Raw genomic sequence first — 15,396 nt, 5'->3', positions numbered from 1 at the left:
TTGTGATTTGCAGGAATTTGGTCTAGTGTCTGAGCTGGAGGACATGGATCAGTACACTGTCCTGGCACCCACCAACACAGCGCTGCTGCAGATGGAGGGCACTGTGGTAGGTGGACTGGGCACAGCAAGAGTGTCTGTGGTGTGATGTGTTCACTGTTACCTTCAAATATATACCTTCTTACCTTTAATGTTTTACCTTGTTCCAGGGCTTTTTCGTCTTGCAGAATTGGTCTTCACTATCCCATTCAAAGCTCCAGTACTGATCGCCATGTAGAATTGGTCTTCACTATTCCATTCAAAGCTCCAGTACTGATCGCCATGTAGAATTGGTCTTCACTATCCCATTCAAAGCTCCAATACTGATCACCATGTAGAATTAGTTTTCACTATCTCATTCAAAGCTCCAATACTGATCGCCATGTAGAATTGGTCTTCACTATTCCATTCAAAGCTCCAGTACTGATCGTCATGTAGAATTGGTCTTCACTATCCCATTCAAAGCTCCAATACTGATCGCCATGTAGAATTAGTTTTCACTATCTCATTCAAAGCTCCAATACTGATCGCCATGTAGAATTGGTCTTCACTATCCCATTCAATGCTCCAGTACTGATCGCCATGTAGAATTGGTCTTCATTATCCCATTCAAAGCTCCAGTACTGATCGCCATGTAGAATTGGTCTTCACTATCCCATTCAAAGCTCCAATACTGATCACCATGTAGAATTAGTTTTCACTATCTCATTCAAAGCTCCAATACTGATCGCCATGTAGAATTGGTCTTCACTATTCCATTCAAAGCTCCAGTACTGATCGTCATGTAGAATTGGTCTTCACTATCCCATTCAAAGTTCCAATACTGATCGCCATGTAGAATTAGTTTTCACTATCTCATTCAAAGCTCCAGTACTGATCGCCATGTAGAATTGGTCTTCACTATCCCATTCAAAGCTCCAGTACTGATCGCCATGTAGAATTGGTCTTCACTATCCCATTCAAAGCTCCAATACTGATCGCCATGTAGAATTGGTCTTCACTATCCCATTCAAAGCTCCAGTACTGATTGCCATGTAGAATTGGTCTTCATTATCCCATTCAATGCTCCAGTACTGATCGCCATGTAGAATTGGTCTTCATTATCCCATTCAAAGCTCCAGTACTGATTGCCATGTAGAATTGGTCTTCATTATCCCATTCAAAGCTCCAGTACTGATCGCCATGTAGAATCTGGTCTTCACCATCCCATTCCAAACTCCAGTACTGATTGCCATGTAGAATTGGTCTTAATTATCCCATTCAAAGCTCCAGTACTGATTGCCATGTAGAATTGGTCTTCAGTATCGCATGGCCTTTCCCTCTTATAGAAATGGTATTCACTATCCAATTCAGAGGTTTCATACTGATCATCATGTAGAATTGGTCTTCACTATCCCATTCAAAGCTCCAGTACTGATCGCCATGTAGAATTGGTCCTCACTATCCCATTCAAAGCTCCAATATTGATCGTCATGTAGAATTTCTTCACTATCCTATTCAAAACTCCAGTACTGATCGCCATGTAGAATTGGTCTTCAGTATTCCATGGCTGTTTTTCTTGTAGATTTGTTCTTATTTCATGCATTTTGTCCTGTTTATATTCTAGGCTAGAATAGGTTATTTCCCTTTATACCACAAACTATTTCTAAGGGTCTTGTCACAGGTGACCATGTGCATACAATTACTGCTGAAAGCTGTAGTTAGAACTGTGAGATTACAAAGGTGACTAAAGATGGTATTTAGGGGCTGTGTGTAGTGTGTGTGTTTACACCATGTTTAAGTAATACAATTTTCACACATTACATTGATTAGTCTTGCATCCAACACACCAGTATGTTATTGACAAGATCACAGAAACTATTGTAATCATTTCAACCTTATCATTTCAGACGACTAAATTCCTCAAGTACTACATGATCCCCAAGATGATTCTCACGCCAGCTGTCATTGATGGGCAAAGGGAGGAAACCCTGCTTGGACAGCACTTCCCTCAACAGTTCACTGTCAAGGACCAACAGGTGTGTGGTACAACAAATACACTTGTTTGGCCCTTGTTTGGACCCAGGATGAAGGTTGCCAAGTGATCACAGACACTGTAGTTTGTAAATGCCAGGAATCTATGATTCTGGGTTTGATTTGGATAACACTTTACCAGTAAAGTACAGATTCTAGTACTTTTGTGTCACAGCTTCCAGTGGTCTAGACTACCAGTTTTCTGACATTCCATTTTTGTTGAAGCTGTGCTGGCTGAGTGAGTAAGATAACTGACTTTAACTGCCTCACTATAAGGGTAGGGGTCAAAATCCTGGATGGAACTAAACCCAACAATAGTACTAGAACTATTATTAGCAAATAATGAACTCATGAGTAGCGAATTAACAGCCATAGCAAACTGATTTAGTACACCTAAACCCAGTTGACGCCGTGATTAGCAAACTCGCTCAGTGTTAGCTCAGTCACTTAGCGGTATACATCAACCTTATAGGTGCCAAATCAACACTGTTTGATGGTCATTAATTAATTAACAAACATGTCATGTTTAAAAGCTTAACTGGTATACAGTTCTTCAGTTCACTGTCCTCACTATGGCAGGAAACATAAAGCTATCACCTTTGACACCAAGCTTCAGATAATTCAAGCTGTAGATTTAGGTGTAAAATCTAAGACAAACATCACTTTCGACATGGCTTTCCAAAATCCACTCTCAGTTCCATTATTAAGAATCGCGAATCTATTCTTGCAAAATTTGTGTCTAATGATTATGGCCCTGCCCACAAAAAGTTAAGAGCTGCCAAAAATGTAGAAGATGCCCTCTACAAATGGTTTCAAGGGGCTAAAAGTGAGAACATTCCCTTAAATGGTCCCATGTTGCTGAGTAAGACAAATGAGTTGGCATCTAAGTTAGGTCATTTAGGTTTTAACTGCAATGTGCTTAAGTTATATATTGTTGAGATTGTTGAGATTGTTAGACATGTTGTAGGTAATGTCTGTGAATGATAAGTTCAGAATTTTAATGTTATTTTTACAAGAATATAGATTTGTATCCTCAGCATATATATAGCTCTACATCTCTACAATCCAGGTGTGAATAACGAACAGCGGATATAGTAAACTAAATTTCTTGGTCCTTTGTAGGTCATTATATCCATGTTCAAATGTATACGACTTTCAGGTGTATGTGAATGGGATCCTGATCGTGGAGGCTGACCTTCTGACCAGTGGTGGTGTTGTACAAGGCATCACCCAACTCCTGCACCCAGAGCTGAACCGCTGTGATGACAAGAAGGTGAACACCACACGGGTATGTGGATGGCGATAATAGCCATCTTCTTTTCCTCAATATATGTCAGCCAGTGTGGCTTTACTCTAGAATGGATCTCCAACTATATTGGACTGGGCAGTGAGGTTCACAGACTGGGTTGACTGGCATTAGTCATCAGCAAATCCAGCTGACAATGGTCAGTTCCACTTTCTGACCAGTCGGTGCCACCTGCTGCTTGTCTTACAGCTGGGTGAAGGTGGATCTAATTGGTGCACACCAATATTGTACCAAAGGTATACTCAGGTGAATAGCAGGTTGTGACAGCCAGTTGTTATGGAACGTTGAAGATCTGGGTTAGAATTGGTCTTCTGTAACCCACACTTGCTGTAAGAGGCGATAACTGTTATTTGAGTGGTCAGGTTCTCTGACTTGCATAGAATGGTGCTCATGCTGTGGATCACTGGATTGCCTGGTTCAAACTGGATTATTTATTATATTTGCTATATACCTGGAATATTGCTAAGTTGAAATTAATCAGCCAACCAACCTACATATGCATGTTACAATCAGGTGTGGCAAAGAGGTATGTTTTGTTTTTGGAGTCCTCATGCATCCTGCAGAATACAGAACATCACTTATCAGGACAGTCATGTGTTATTTGTTCAAGTATTGCCATGTTCTGTTTTCAGGGTCCCTGTGCATCCTGTAGGGTGCAAAACATCACCTGTCCACAAGGCTACACCCCAGTGGAGGGGGCTGGGCTCATCAAGTTCCAGTGTACCTACAGTGTGAGCGGGTCTGACGGCCAGACCTTCAACTACCTCGGCTGTCACGGCATGTGTCAGTCAGTGAAGGTGGTGAGTACGTGTGCACTGGAAGCCAGTTACAGAGTTTGGGAGAAAGTTGTGTTTTCAGAATCAAAGTGCTAAGTTATGTAAAATCTCTTTGTACAATTTCAATCATCTCACTGACTTACTGTTCACAGACACCAGCCTGCTGCTCAGGATACTTTGGAACAGATTGTGCAGGTGACATCTCTTGCTTGTCTTTCCTAGACGAGCATTTAGTTTTAAATTTATATCTTAATAAAAACTAGGACCCAAATGGAGCTGAGAATGATGCTCATTGTTAGATTGGAGGTAATCTAGACTTACCAATCATTGTAGATGAGTCAGATTTAGTTATGAATTTAGTGCCTAAGAAGTGGGAGATAGCTTATTTCAAGCACTTCTGACAGGATCCAGGAAGGTTAAATATGCATCTGTTGATGGGTATTGGGTGGCAGCAGTGACTTCTGGCATCTGATCAAGAATTCACAGGCAAAATGTGTCTTGTGATATTCTGGCTCTGTTTGAAGCTGACTCAGAAAGGTTCTTGTAGTGACAGTGATTTTGACAGGGGTGAAACCTGAGTCCACATGTTAGAATCAGAGCTCAAACAGCAATCACTTTTCAGGCAATTAAAAGATAAATATGACACAATGCTCCAGTTCACAAATCCATCTGTTTCCACAGTTGTCCACAAGCGTGGCTTTGAACGACTTCCACACCCACAGTATTCTCATTATTTGGGCCCATCAGGATTCCTTCACTTCCCAGTTATTTAGGAAACCCTGGAACACATTTCACCTCACACAATAATGTCATTGTTAGACTGTCAGGAGAAGGACCACTACTAGCGACTCTCACAGTCCCAGTACCGTTGTATTTAGGATATCAGTATTGCATGGGATGTTACAAAATAGATCCTTAAGGTAAAGATTTCCATTTTGGGATGAGACCATATCAGTCAACCCTAATACTGTTACACAGCAGTGACTGTATAGGGGAGTTCTATTTTTCTTTGGTTGAACACAAATATAGAATTGGTTTATTTTCTTGTACCCAGAATGCCCTGGTGGACCAGAGACCCCCTGTCACGGCAATGGTCTGTGTATGGATGGTGTGGAAGGATCAGGGCAATGCAAATGCTTCCCACAATTCCGTGGGGACGACTGTGGGTCATGTCTGGAAGGACTGGCTGGACCTGGTTGTAATGTCTGTAAGTAACTTCTGTGCCTGCTTGGTAGTGTGGATGGCGAGATGGGATTTGGGGTAGTATGTTTCTGCAGTTCTGTGGGGACAACTGTGGGTCATGTCTGGAGGGACTGGAGGGACCTGGTTGTAATGTTTGTCAGTAATTTCTGTGCCTGCTTGGTAGTGTGGATGGCGAGATTGGGTTCATCAGAGCTGACCAATGACTGTTTTGTTTTGCTTAAAGCTTGATAAGTGCTAATTATTGTCACTGATTTCCTATTGCTATTTTACCAGTGGAGATAATCTCAGGTGATCGGGTGCTATTTAGTAAAATGAGGTTTGTAGTTATAACCTAGTCACTATAAGAGCCCAAAAACCCAGAACTGACCATCAATATCCACTTTTTAACAGTAAGCATCTGTTCTGGTTTCAGCAATAAACAGCTGTGACTTCCAAAACGGTAACTGCAGCAAGAACGCTCAGTGCACCAAAGTCGATGACAAGATCACATGTCGATGTAACAATGGATACATAGGAGATGGACATATATGCTACTCCCCTTGTGACGTCCAGAACGGGAAGTGTCATGAATACGCCTCCTGTGAATATGATGTAAGTAGATCTAAGCTGAACAGTGAGGACTACAACTTGAGGTAGCCTTATAAAACAGGTTCTGCTTTGTTTACCATATTTCATCTAGGAAGCAATTTATGTCCTTGACCTTGTAGGTGTTCCCAGCTACACTCCATCAGTAGAATCTTTGATCACTGCAATAGCACCTTGCAGTAACAAATGTATATATGGATATATTTGATAAACAGATAGCTCTAAAACGGGATCCTTGAATATATATGGACCGTTGAATGAATACTGGGAAACATATCCACAAGTACTGGACAGTATTTCCATCAATACTGGGGGATATTTCCATGAAAACTGGGGAATATTTTCATGAAAAGTGAACAATATTTCCATGAATGCTGAGGAATATTTACAAGAATACTGGGGAATACATCCACAAGAGTGAACAATATTTCCATCAATACTGATGATATTTCCATGAATAGTGGAGATCTTTTTCATGAATACTGATGAATACTGTTGAATATATCCACAAATACTAGGGAATATTTTCATGATAAATGAAAAGTGTACTGACTAGGGTGAAATATTAACCCCATCAAAGCTTTATATTTAAGAGAATTACTCAGACACATTTAGTTTTCATGGAAAGCAGATTGTGGTAAGGGGTAGTATGATTTGAGCAGATTAATGTAACTGATAGTGTGATTTGAAGGAAGAATGTCACTGAAGAATCACAGTCTTTATAATGCCATTATAATGTGTCATTCTTTTTCAGTATAAGACTATCAACTGTACTTGTTATCCTGGTTACCATGGCGATGGACATACCTGTATCCATACCATCAATGCATGTGCAAAAGACAATGGAGGGTGCTCTCCCTTTGCTCATTGCATCTACACTCCACCAGCAGGTGTGTGACACTTTGATTGACAAGCTGAACATTTGACTCTCAGACAGAAACATTGTTTTAAAAATAGGCCAGCAGTGTCTATATGTGGATGTCTTTGTTCATGCCTCAGACTTTCAGTTGTGTTCATATACACACATGGAAAAACAAGTTAACAACTCAGTGTGTCAGTAACTTAACATTAACCAGAGAACAAAATGACACTCACAGTGAAATTACATGGAAATTTATGCATGAAGAAGGAAAACTGTATTTCATTCATAAAAACTACCATAGCAAAAGAGGAAGCTGGTGGTCTTGATACCCATAACTTGCCATTTTGGAGCATTTGTCTGTTGAGGGAGCAATTGATTTTTCAAGTTCTTGAAGTGTTAAAACAGTTTATGGAAACCTGATTGTTGATTAATGAGAGAGTCACATTTTCTGCATGATGCTGGAATGGGTCAAGCCTCAGTGTAACATGTGCCTAATGTGTCATAATCACCATACAAACAAACAGAATTGTTAAGCTAATACAAATCACCAAGAGTTTTTTTGTTTTCATTTGTATATATACATTTGAGAAATTTGGTTCATGGTACCGTTCTAGGAGAAGAGAGACCAATATTTCTCTTTCTAGTTCTTCTCCTTGCACTAGTTACATAATAGTTAAAATGAAATGCAAATTCCAGCTAACAATTAAACTAGTTCATGGGACATATTGTTTGGCATGTTGACATCACAGCTGGCTAGTTAAGTATGCCATGACCGCCAAGATTAGGATCAGTCACTAATTCATGCAGGTTCTGATTTTCCAGGCTGGCATCTTTTAGCCGATGGCTGAAACATCCCACATAACTGAAGCCAGTGGAAGATATCAGTTTGGTGATGTTGCATGGGTCAACGATGATGGAGTCTAATGATTTTTGTCAATTTTCAGTGACAGATATAACCAACGGAAGCGTATTGTGCAAATGTCTGAACGGCTATGTTGGTAACGGAACGTGGTGCAACAGAGATACTTATGACACACTCTCTTATCTCCCGTTCACTCTCCGCTTCTTTGAGGTGAGTGTTACTAGGTTGCTTCTAAAAGATTTATTCTTCTGTGTGTGTAGTAACATATACCTTATAGCCTCTTATTGTCTGATGTAAGATATACATCAGAGCTCCTGATAAGATTCAGCTCATGTGAGTACTCTACCCTCTGTATTTTTTTGAGCGTGGGTATTTGGAATGTTGAGTGGGTATTTCATTATTTGTTACTAACTGCTTTCAAATATGTGGGTATTTTGGTCTTTGTACTCAGCTAAGTATATGTCATTGAGTATGATTTTATGCAGGTATGTTCCGCCTTATGTCATATGTAATCAAAACCAACTTAAGATATGATTGAAATCATTTCATTAATCATCACTCATCCTGTACTAACACTACAGCTTGATAGCAATTAATGTCTTTTTCATTACGCAAGTGGTTCTAATGAATTTATTCCTTCGGCATATGCTTTAAAATTATATTTTAAATTTTATATTTTAAATGCATAATTTCTATGCAACAATTATTTTTCACTGTGTAACTGAAAATTTTCTTTTTGTATTTTACCCAGATTCACATCTTATATGGGCCTCTGTATATGTTGTCTTATGTGAGATATTCCTGCGAACATCCATATTTTGCAGAGTCTAGACTTCCTTGTCTCCGATCCATCGGCCCAGAACTTGACAGATCTGCTGAAGGATCGATTCAAGTCTGTCACAGTCTTTGTGCCAGTTGACGACTCTATCATGGACCTTGATGTAAGAATCTCATAACCGTGTTGGGCTCAGATCACTTTCTTCACCAGCTCTCCTCTGTCAGTTCATATAAACTGAACATAAGCATGCATATATGCAAACATGTTGTTGCTTGGGGGAGGTTTGGGGATTCTCCCCCTCTCACTCTCTCTCCTTCCCCTCGTCCTGACAGACAACTTCTTTATTGTAGCTACACAGTTGCATGCATGTCCATAAACAAGATTGTCTATCCATAAAAAAATTGTTCCTCTTCTCACCATGGTGTCTTCTAAATACAGCATACCACTGAACCTAATACCGATCCACCTGTGCACCCCAATACTGGATCCAACATCTGGATCCAACTCTGTATCTGACTTAAGCTTGATCACACTTAGCAGTCAACGTCTCGATCAACCCTGACACTTCAATTCTGGATACTTGTATTCCACGTCTTAATCAATTATGCGCCTCTGTCTGCATCCATCTCCTTATATCTACCTGCCTGATATTTAGCGTTTGTTTTGCTTCCTCTGTTACAGATGCTGAGCCTTCGGGACCTGAATAACCATGTTGTTAACAACACACGTGTGTACCTGAACACGTCAGTGTCCCTCCCGCTAATACTGGATTCACTAGATGATCAGCCACTCGTCATCACTCAGAATGGGTCGTATGTAAGTAGTATGTATGTCAACTACATGCTTGGATTGCAATATAAGTGTGCCAAGAGAGTTACACCCTGGCCTGTGTACTCTGTGGCCTGCACCATATGCTCGTTTTCCTAGTTCATTTTCACTGTGAATAAGCTTAGGTGAATTTTTCTGGCAGTCAAGTGTCTTCATATTTGATATTGTTCTACAAAAGTATATTTAACACAGGTTTAATTTGATAAACATTATGCTACTAGCAAACAAGGATAAGTTGGACTGGTACAGAGAAAGGCAATGAGCAGACCCACTTCATTTGTGAATGGGAGAGCAGATGTGGGCTAGTGCACAAGCTGTGCATGACGATATATGTAACTGATTCAGCGCATAGCTGCACACACCTTGCCCATAAGACTCTCAACTAGGGCACCTTCATGCAGTGGGTGGCACTCATATATACTAATACAGGCCATTTGTCAGGTTGGTGCTCAACTAATCCTTGTTTGCCAGTACAGTAAAGCTTAAAATCTGCCTTTCAGACACTGGTAATTCATTTTAATGTTGCCATAACAACTATATTCATGGAAACGGCACTGTAAGGCAAGGAGCAATGAAACATGGTGTTTTCTGATTTCAGTATCAAGTGAATGGCATCAAGATTGTTGACCCCAACATACAGACACTGAATGGCTATATCCACCTTATACATCGCCCCCTGTGGGCTGATGCAAACAATGTAAGTTATTCACACGTATAGTAGATCATTGTTGTGCATTTTTAGTTACAATACAGAAAAAATCCTTGTCATTTTATGGAGAGTGAAAAAAATGGGCTTGCAGTGAAGTTTTACTGAATGGAAATCTGACTTGCTTGATGTTATTTGTGCTTGTACATACATTATGTTAGGAAACATTACCTTTAGAGTTATACTACTCAAAAGGGGTTAAGGAACAGCTGATTCTATCTAGTAGCTTTAGTTACCGGTATGTGTCTTGGGATGACATATATCACAGATATATCATTTTGTATCAATAGACGACCTAGATGGTACAACCATGGTGATATATCTCATGTAAGTGGTTCATGTCGGAGATGTATCATGTTGTGATAACAGACGACCTAACAGTGAAAGGGTCATATAGTAAGTATAACTGACATATATATCGTGTGGTATCAGTAGATGAACATGCAGTATGTGGATGATATACCTCATGTAAACACAGTGTATAGCATATGTATCATATTGTATCAACAGATCAACTTACAGAACAAGGATGATATACCCTGTGTAAACAGGGTACACAGAATATATATCATGTTTTATAAACACATGAGTTTACAGTATATGGATGATATACCCCATATAAACAGAGTATATAACATATATATCATGTATCAACACATGAACTTACAATAGATGGATGATATACCCCATGTAATTAGAGTATATAACATATATATCATGTATCAACACATGAACTTACAATAGATGGATGATATACCCCGTGTAATTAGAGTATATAACATATATATCATGTATCAACACATGAACTTACAGTAGATGGATGATATACCCCATGTAATTAGAGTATGTAACATATATATCATGTATCAACACATGAACTTACAGTAGATGGATGATATACCCCATGTAATTAGAGTATGTAACATATATATCATGTATCGACACATGAACCTACAGTAGATGGATGATATACCCCGTGTAATTAGAGTATATAACATATATATCATGTATCAACACATGAACTTACAGTAGATGGATGATATACCCCATGTAATTAGAGTATGTAACATATATATCATGTATCGACACATGAACTTACAGTAGATGGATGATATACCCCATGTAATTAGAGTATGTAACATATATATCATGTATCAACACATGAACTTACAGTAGATGGATGATATACCCCTTGTAATTAGAGTATGTAACATATATATCATGTATCAACACATGAACCTACAGTAGATGGATGATATACCCCATGTAATTAGAGTATATAACATATATATCATGTATCGACACATGAACCTACAATAGATGGATGATATACCCCGTGTAATTAGAGTATATAACATATATATCATGTATCAACACATGAACTTACAGTAGATGGATGATATACCCCTTGTAATTAGAGTATATAACATATATATCATGTATCAACACATGAACTTACAATAGATGGATGATATACCCCTTGTAATTAGAGTATGTAACATATATATCATGTATCAACACATGAACCTACAGTAGATGGATGATATACCCCATGTAATTAGAGTATATAACATATATATCATGTATCGACACATGAACCTACAATAGATGGATGATATACCCCGTGTAATTAGAGTATATAACATATATATCATGTATCAACACATGAACTTACAGTAGATGGATGATATACCCCTTGTAATTAGAGTATATAACATATATATCATGTATCAACACATGAACTTACAATAGATGGATGATATACCCCTTGTAATTAGAGTATGTAACATATATATCATGTATCAACACATGAACTTACAATAGATGGATGATATACCCCTTGTAATTAGAGTATGTAACATATATATCATGTATCAACACATGAACTTACAATAGATGGATGATATACCCCTTGTAATTAGAGTATATAACATATATATCATGTATCAACACATGAACTTACAATAGATGGATGATATACCCCCCCATGTAATTAGAGTATGTAACATATATATCATGTATCAACACATGAACTTACAGTAGATGGATGATATACCCCTTGTAATTAGAGTATATAACATATATATCATGTATCAACACATGAACTTACAGTAGATGGATGATATACCCCTTGTAATTAGAGTATATAACATATATATCATGTATCGACACATGAACCTACAGTAGATGGATGATATACCCCTTGTAATTACAGTATGTAACATATATATCATGTATCAACACATGAACTTACAGTAGATGGATGATATACCCCTTGTAATTAGAGTATGTAACATATATATCATGTATCGACACATGAACTTACAGTAGATGGATGATATACCCCTTGTAATTAGAGTATATAACATATATATCATGTATCGACACATGAACCTACAGTAGATGGATGATATACCCCCCCATGTAATTAGAGTATGTAACATATATATCATGTATCGACACATGAACTTACAGTAGATGGATGATATACCCCATGTAATTAGAGTATATAACATATATATCATGTATCGACACATGAACCTACAGTAGATGGATGATATACCCCCCCATGTAATTAGAGTATGTAACATATATATCATGTATCGACACATGAACCTACAGTAGATGGATGATATACCCCCCCATGTAATTAGCGTATATAACATATATATCATGCTTACAGAAACCTGGAGTGAAAACAGGTCCTACCACAGGCAAGGCAGGAGTAAGTATATGTACCTGTATCTAAGAATGGTCACCAATGCAAGTGATGATTGGTGACATGTGTTGCTATTCATTAAGTGTAGGTTGTTATAGAACAGAGTGATGAAGATACGGCTGAAAGATGATCACGTGGCATTGTCAGTGATGACAGCAAGCATTGTCATCAACACAGACGTCCCTCCTTCACTGTCAGGGCAACAAGTTTTAAGATCCTTTGAGTCATATGATAATAATAATGATAAGCCCACTTATTTGCAGTGTGAAGTGTGCAAAATATGTATATTTGTAGTTTCCAAGTTTTGCTAGCCACTCAGGCCAGCTGTGCCTGAAAGTTACTGGTCCTAGCCCACAAACTAATTCCCTAGCCCAAAATTTGAATGTAGACATGGTTTCATCATTAAACTGCATCATTAAATGCATGCAAAATAATGTTCAGTAGTGAGACTGTCTGTGTGATGCTAGAAGGTAAATACTGCTTATCCCAATGGGTACCCATTCAAAGCTTAGTGAACAGGCAATTTTGAACATACTCACATGCCCAAGAACCATATCCCTTAACACACCAGGTACAAGTTAAGGGAGATGGCTTTGTCATGACATTCATAATCACTGTCCACACAAGTGTTTTTAAAGGATCAAATTCTTGTTAGCTGGGGTTCAATTTTTAAACTTGATTTTTTATTTCCTGACAGCCACTGCCATTATTTAGGGCAGTTTGACCATTGTTTGTATTGTACAAAGGACATGCCTGCAATGAAGAAGTCATCTGTTACAGACTGGCAAGGTGGTTGGTGTCGTCATTGGTGTTCTCATCTTCCTCATCATCGTCACGATCATCATCGCTGTAATAGTGTATCGCAGGTCAAAGGTCACAGGGTTCATGGATGTCTGGAGGAGATTGAGAAAGGTCAGTCATGTCCTGTGAACCACTGGTGTAACTCTATGTTGAGCTATGGGAGTTACAACAGTAATAGAATCAGTGTGTGAAATAGTTTCCAAATTCTACTAGCTAGTCTACTTAGCTATGCTTGAAAGTTACTAGCCCACAAAATAATTCAGTATAGTAGCCCAAAATTTAAATGTAGAAACAAACCAAAAGATTACAAAAATAGATGAGAGTAAGATATTGTCTGCATGACCCCATGAAAAGTCATTATCCTGTCGGGCTAGTGACTCGTAACATTCACTGGACCTACTTGATTTTTACCAGCCATGGGATACTGGGCAGCAACTATTTCGAACACTTCATAGCATAAAATAACTTATGTGAAACTGACCCTTTCAGTGCATTCCTCTACATTTAGTGCATTTAGGGATCGACCATTCTTGTCATCATTCAATCACCTTGATGACAAATGTATGTTCCTCGATAGATTGGTTTGGTTTGTTCTTTAACACCACTGTCAGCAATATTCCAGCTATATGGTAGCAGTCTGTAAATTATCGAGTCAAGACCAGACTATCCAATGATCAACATCATGAGCATTGTTCTACAGTAACACAATTGGCATACAGTGATGTGCCTGACCACTCAATCCCTTTATTTCGTCTTACAACAAGCATGGGTTGCTAAAGACCAGCTCTAACACTGATCATGATAAGTTTCCTTGATAGTGACACTCTCTTATTTGTTATTGCACAGCTTTTTTCATCAGTGAGGCCTTATTTTCTCATCTGTTTCCTTCAACAAATCAGTTTTTGTAGTATCATGTGGTGTATATTTTTCAAACATAAACCTTCATGTTTTTTTATTGAAATGACTTACCAGTATTCTTAAAAGAGTTATTCATCTTGTAAAAACAATTAATTTTCTTAGAAGAAAAATTCATTTATTTAATGAGAAATCCCTTCCTCATATATAGTATTCCCAGAAATTATTGAGAATCATGTTGCGTCATGTAACATATTACGTTTATTAACTTCTGGCGTTTTACTTACATAAACATGTTAAAACATCATCCTTTTACAGTCTCAGTCTTGTTTTAGTACTTTGTTAGACCTCCTCGCTCAGCAATGCATGCCTGAATACGCCTAGGCACACTACCCATCAAAGTTTGTAGGTAATCGTGTGACAGGGTATCCCAATATTGGACCACCTCGGCCTTCATATCTTCAATATTTCTCAGTCCCTTTGGGTTTATTCTGTCCTTCATGACTCCCCACACATTCTCAATTGGGTTTAGGTCTGGGCTGTAACTGGGCCAGTCTAAAACTTGAACATTTTCGCCTGACAACCACTGTTTTGTGTAGCGCGCAGTGTGTTTTGGGTCATTATCATGCTGGAAAATCCAATCATCTTCATACAATGTTTGTGCTGTAGGAAGAAGGTGACCATTTAGAATGTCAACGTATCTTTCTTTTGTCAAGTTTCCCGTGAAAACACACAATGGCGTCACTCCGCGAGCCGATATGCCACCCCACATGTGAAACTTCGGGCTATGTTTTGGTCGCTGGTAGATAGGTTTGACAGTATCTTTGGTCCAAATTTTCACACAATTAGGGAAAAGCCAAACAGAACTTTCATCCGAAAAGAAAACATTATCCCAATCTTGATTTTCATGAGCCCGACACCTGTTTAAACGTTTTTCCTTTTGTGCATCTTTCATCAACGGCGAGGGAATTCCACGTTTTTTCACCCAATTAAGTCTCTGTAATTCCTGCCTAACTGTTTCATTGCATACCTGAGGACTTCCTCTGCTAATCATTTCATTTCTGAT

At 38.5% G+C, this 15,396-nt stretch overlaps 1 protein-coding gene across 1 annotated transcript in view; it reads left to right on the top strand.

Moving 5' to 3' along the window:
- LOC137295535 (stabilin-2-like) overlaps positions 1–15,396 on the top strand; it is a 208,550-nt gene that overhangs the window by 191,880 nt on the left and 1,274 nt on the right. The window contains exons 29-42 of the mRNA XM_067826919.1: positions 14–106; positions 1,926–2,054; positions 3,209–3,337; positions 3,988–4,155; positions 4,284–4,326; positions 5,186–5,338; positions 5,747–5,925; positions 6,674–6,809; positions 7,726–7,853; positions 8,468–8,584; positions 9,103–9,237; positions 9,848–9,946; positions 12,639–12,680; positions 13,455–13,586. Of these exons, the coding sequence (XP_067683020.1) occupies positions 14–106; positions 1,926–2,054; positions 3,209–3,337; positions 3,988–4,155; positions 4,284–4,326; positions 5,186–5,338; positions 5,747–5,925; positions 6,674–6,809; positions 7,726–7,853; positions 8,468–8,584; positions 9,103–9,237; positions 9,848–9,946; positions 12,639–12,680; positions 13,455–13,586 (1,683 nt within the window). The remainder of the gene's footprint in view (positions 1–13; positions 107–1,925; positions 2,055–3,208; positions 3,338–3,987; positions 4,156–4,283; positions 4,327–5,185; positions 5,339–5,746; positions 5,926–6,673; positions 6,810–7,725; positions 7,854–8,467; positions 8,585–9,102; positions 9,238–9,847; positions 9,947–12,638; positions 12,681–13,454; positions 13,587–15,396) is intronic.

Source organism: Haliotis asinina, chromosome 9 (genome assembly GCF_037392515.1).
Source record: "Haliotis asinina isolate JCU_RB_2024 chromosome 9, JCU_Hal_asi_v2, whole genome shotgun sequence".
NCBI classification, from domain to species: domain Eukaryota; kingdom Metazoa; phylum Mollusca; class Gastropoda; order Lepetellida; family Haliotidae; genus Haliotis; species Haliotis asinina.
This window is presented reverse-complemented; position numbering and strand designations above follow the sequence as displayed.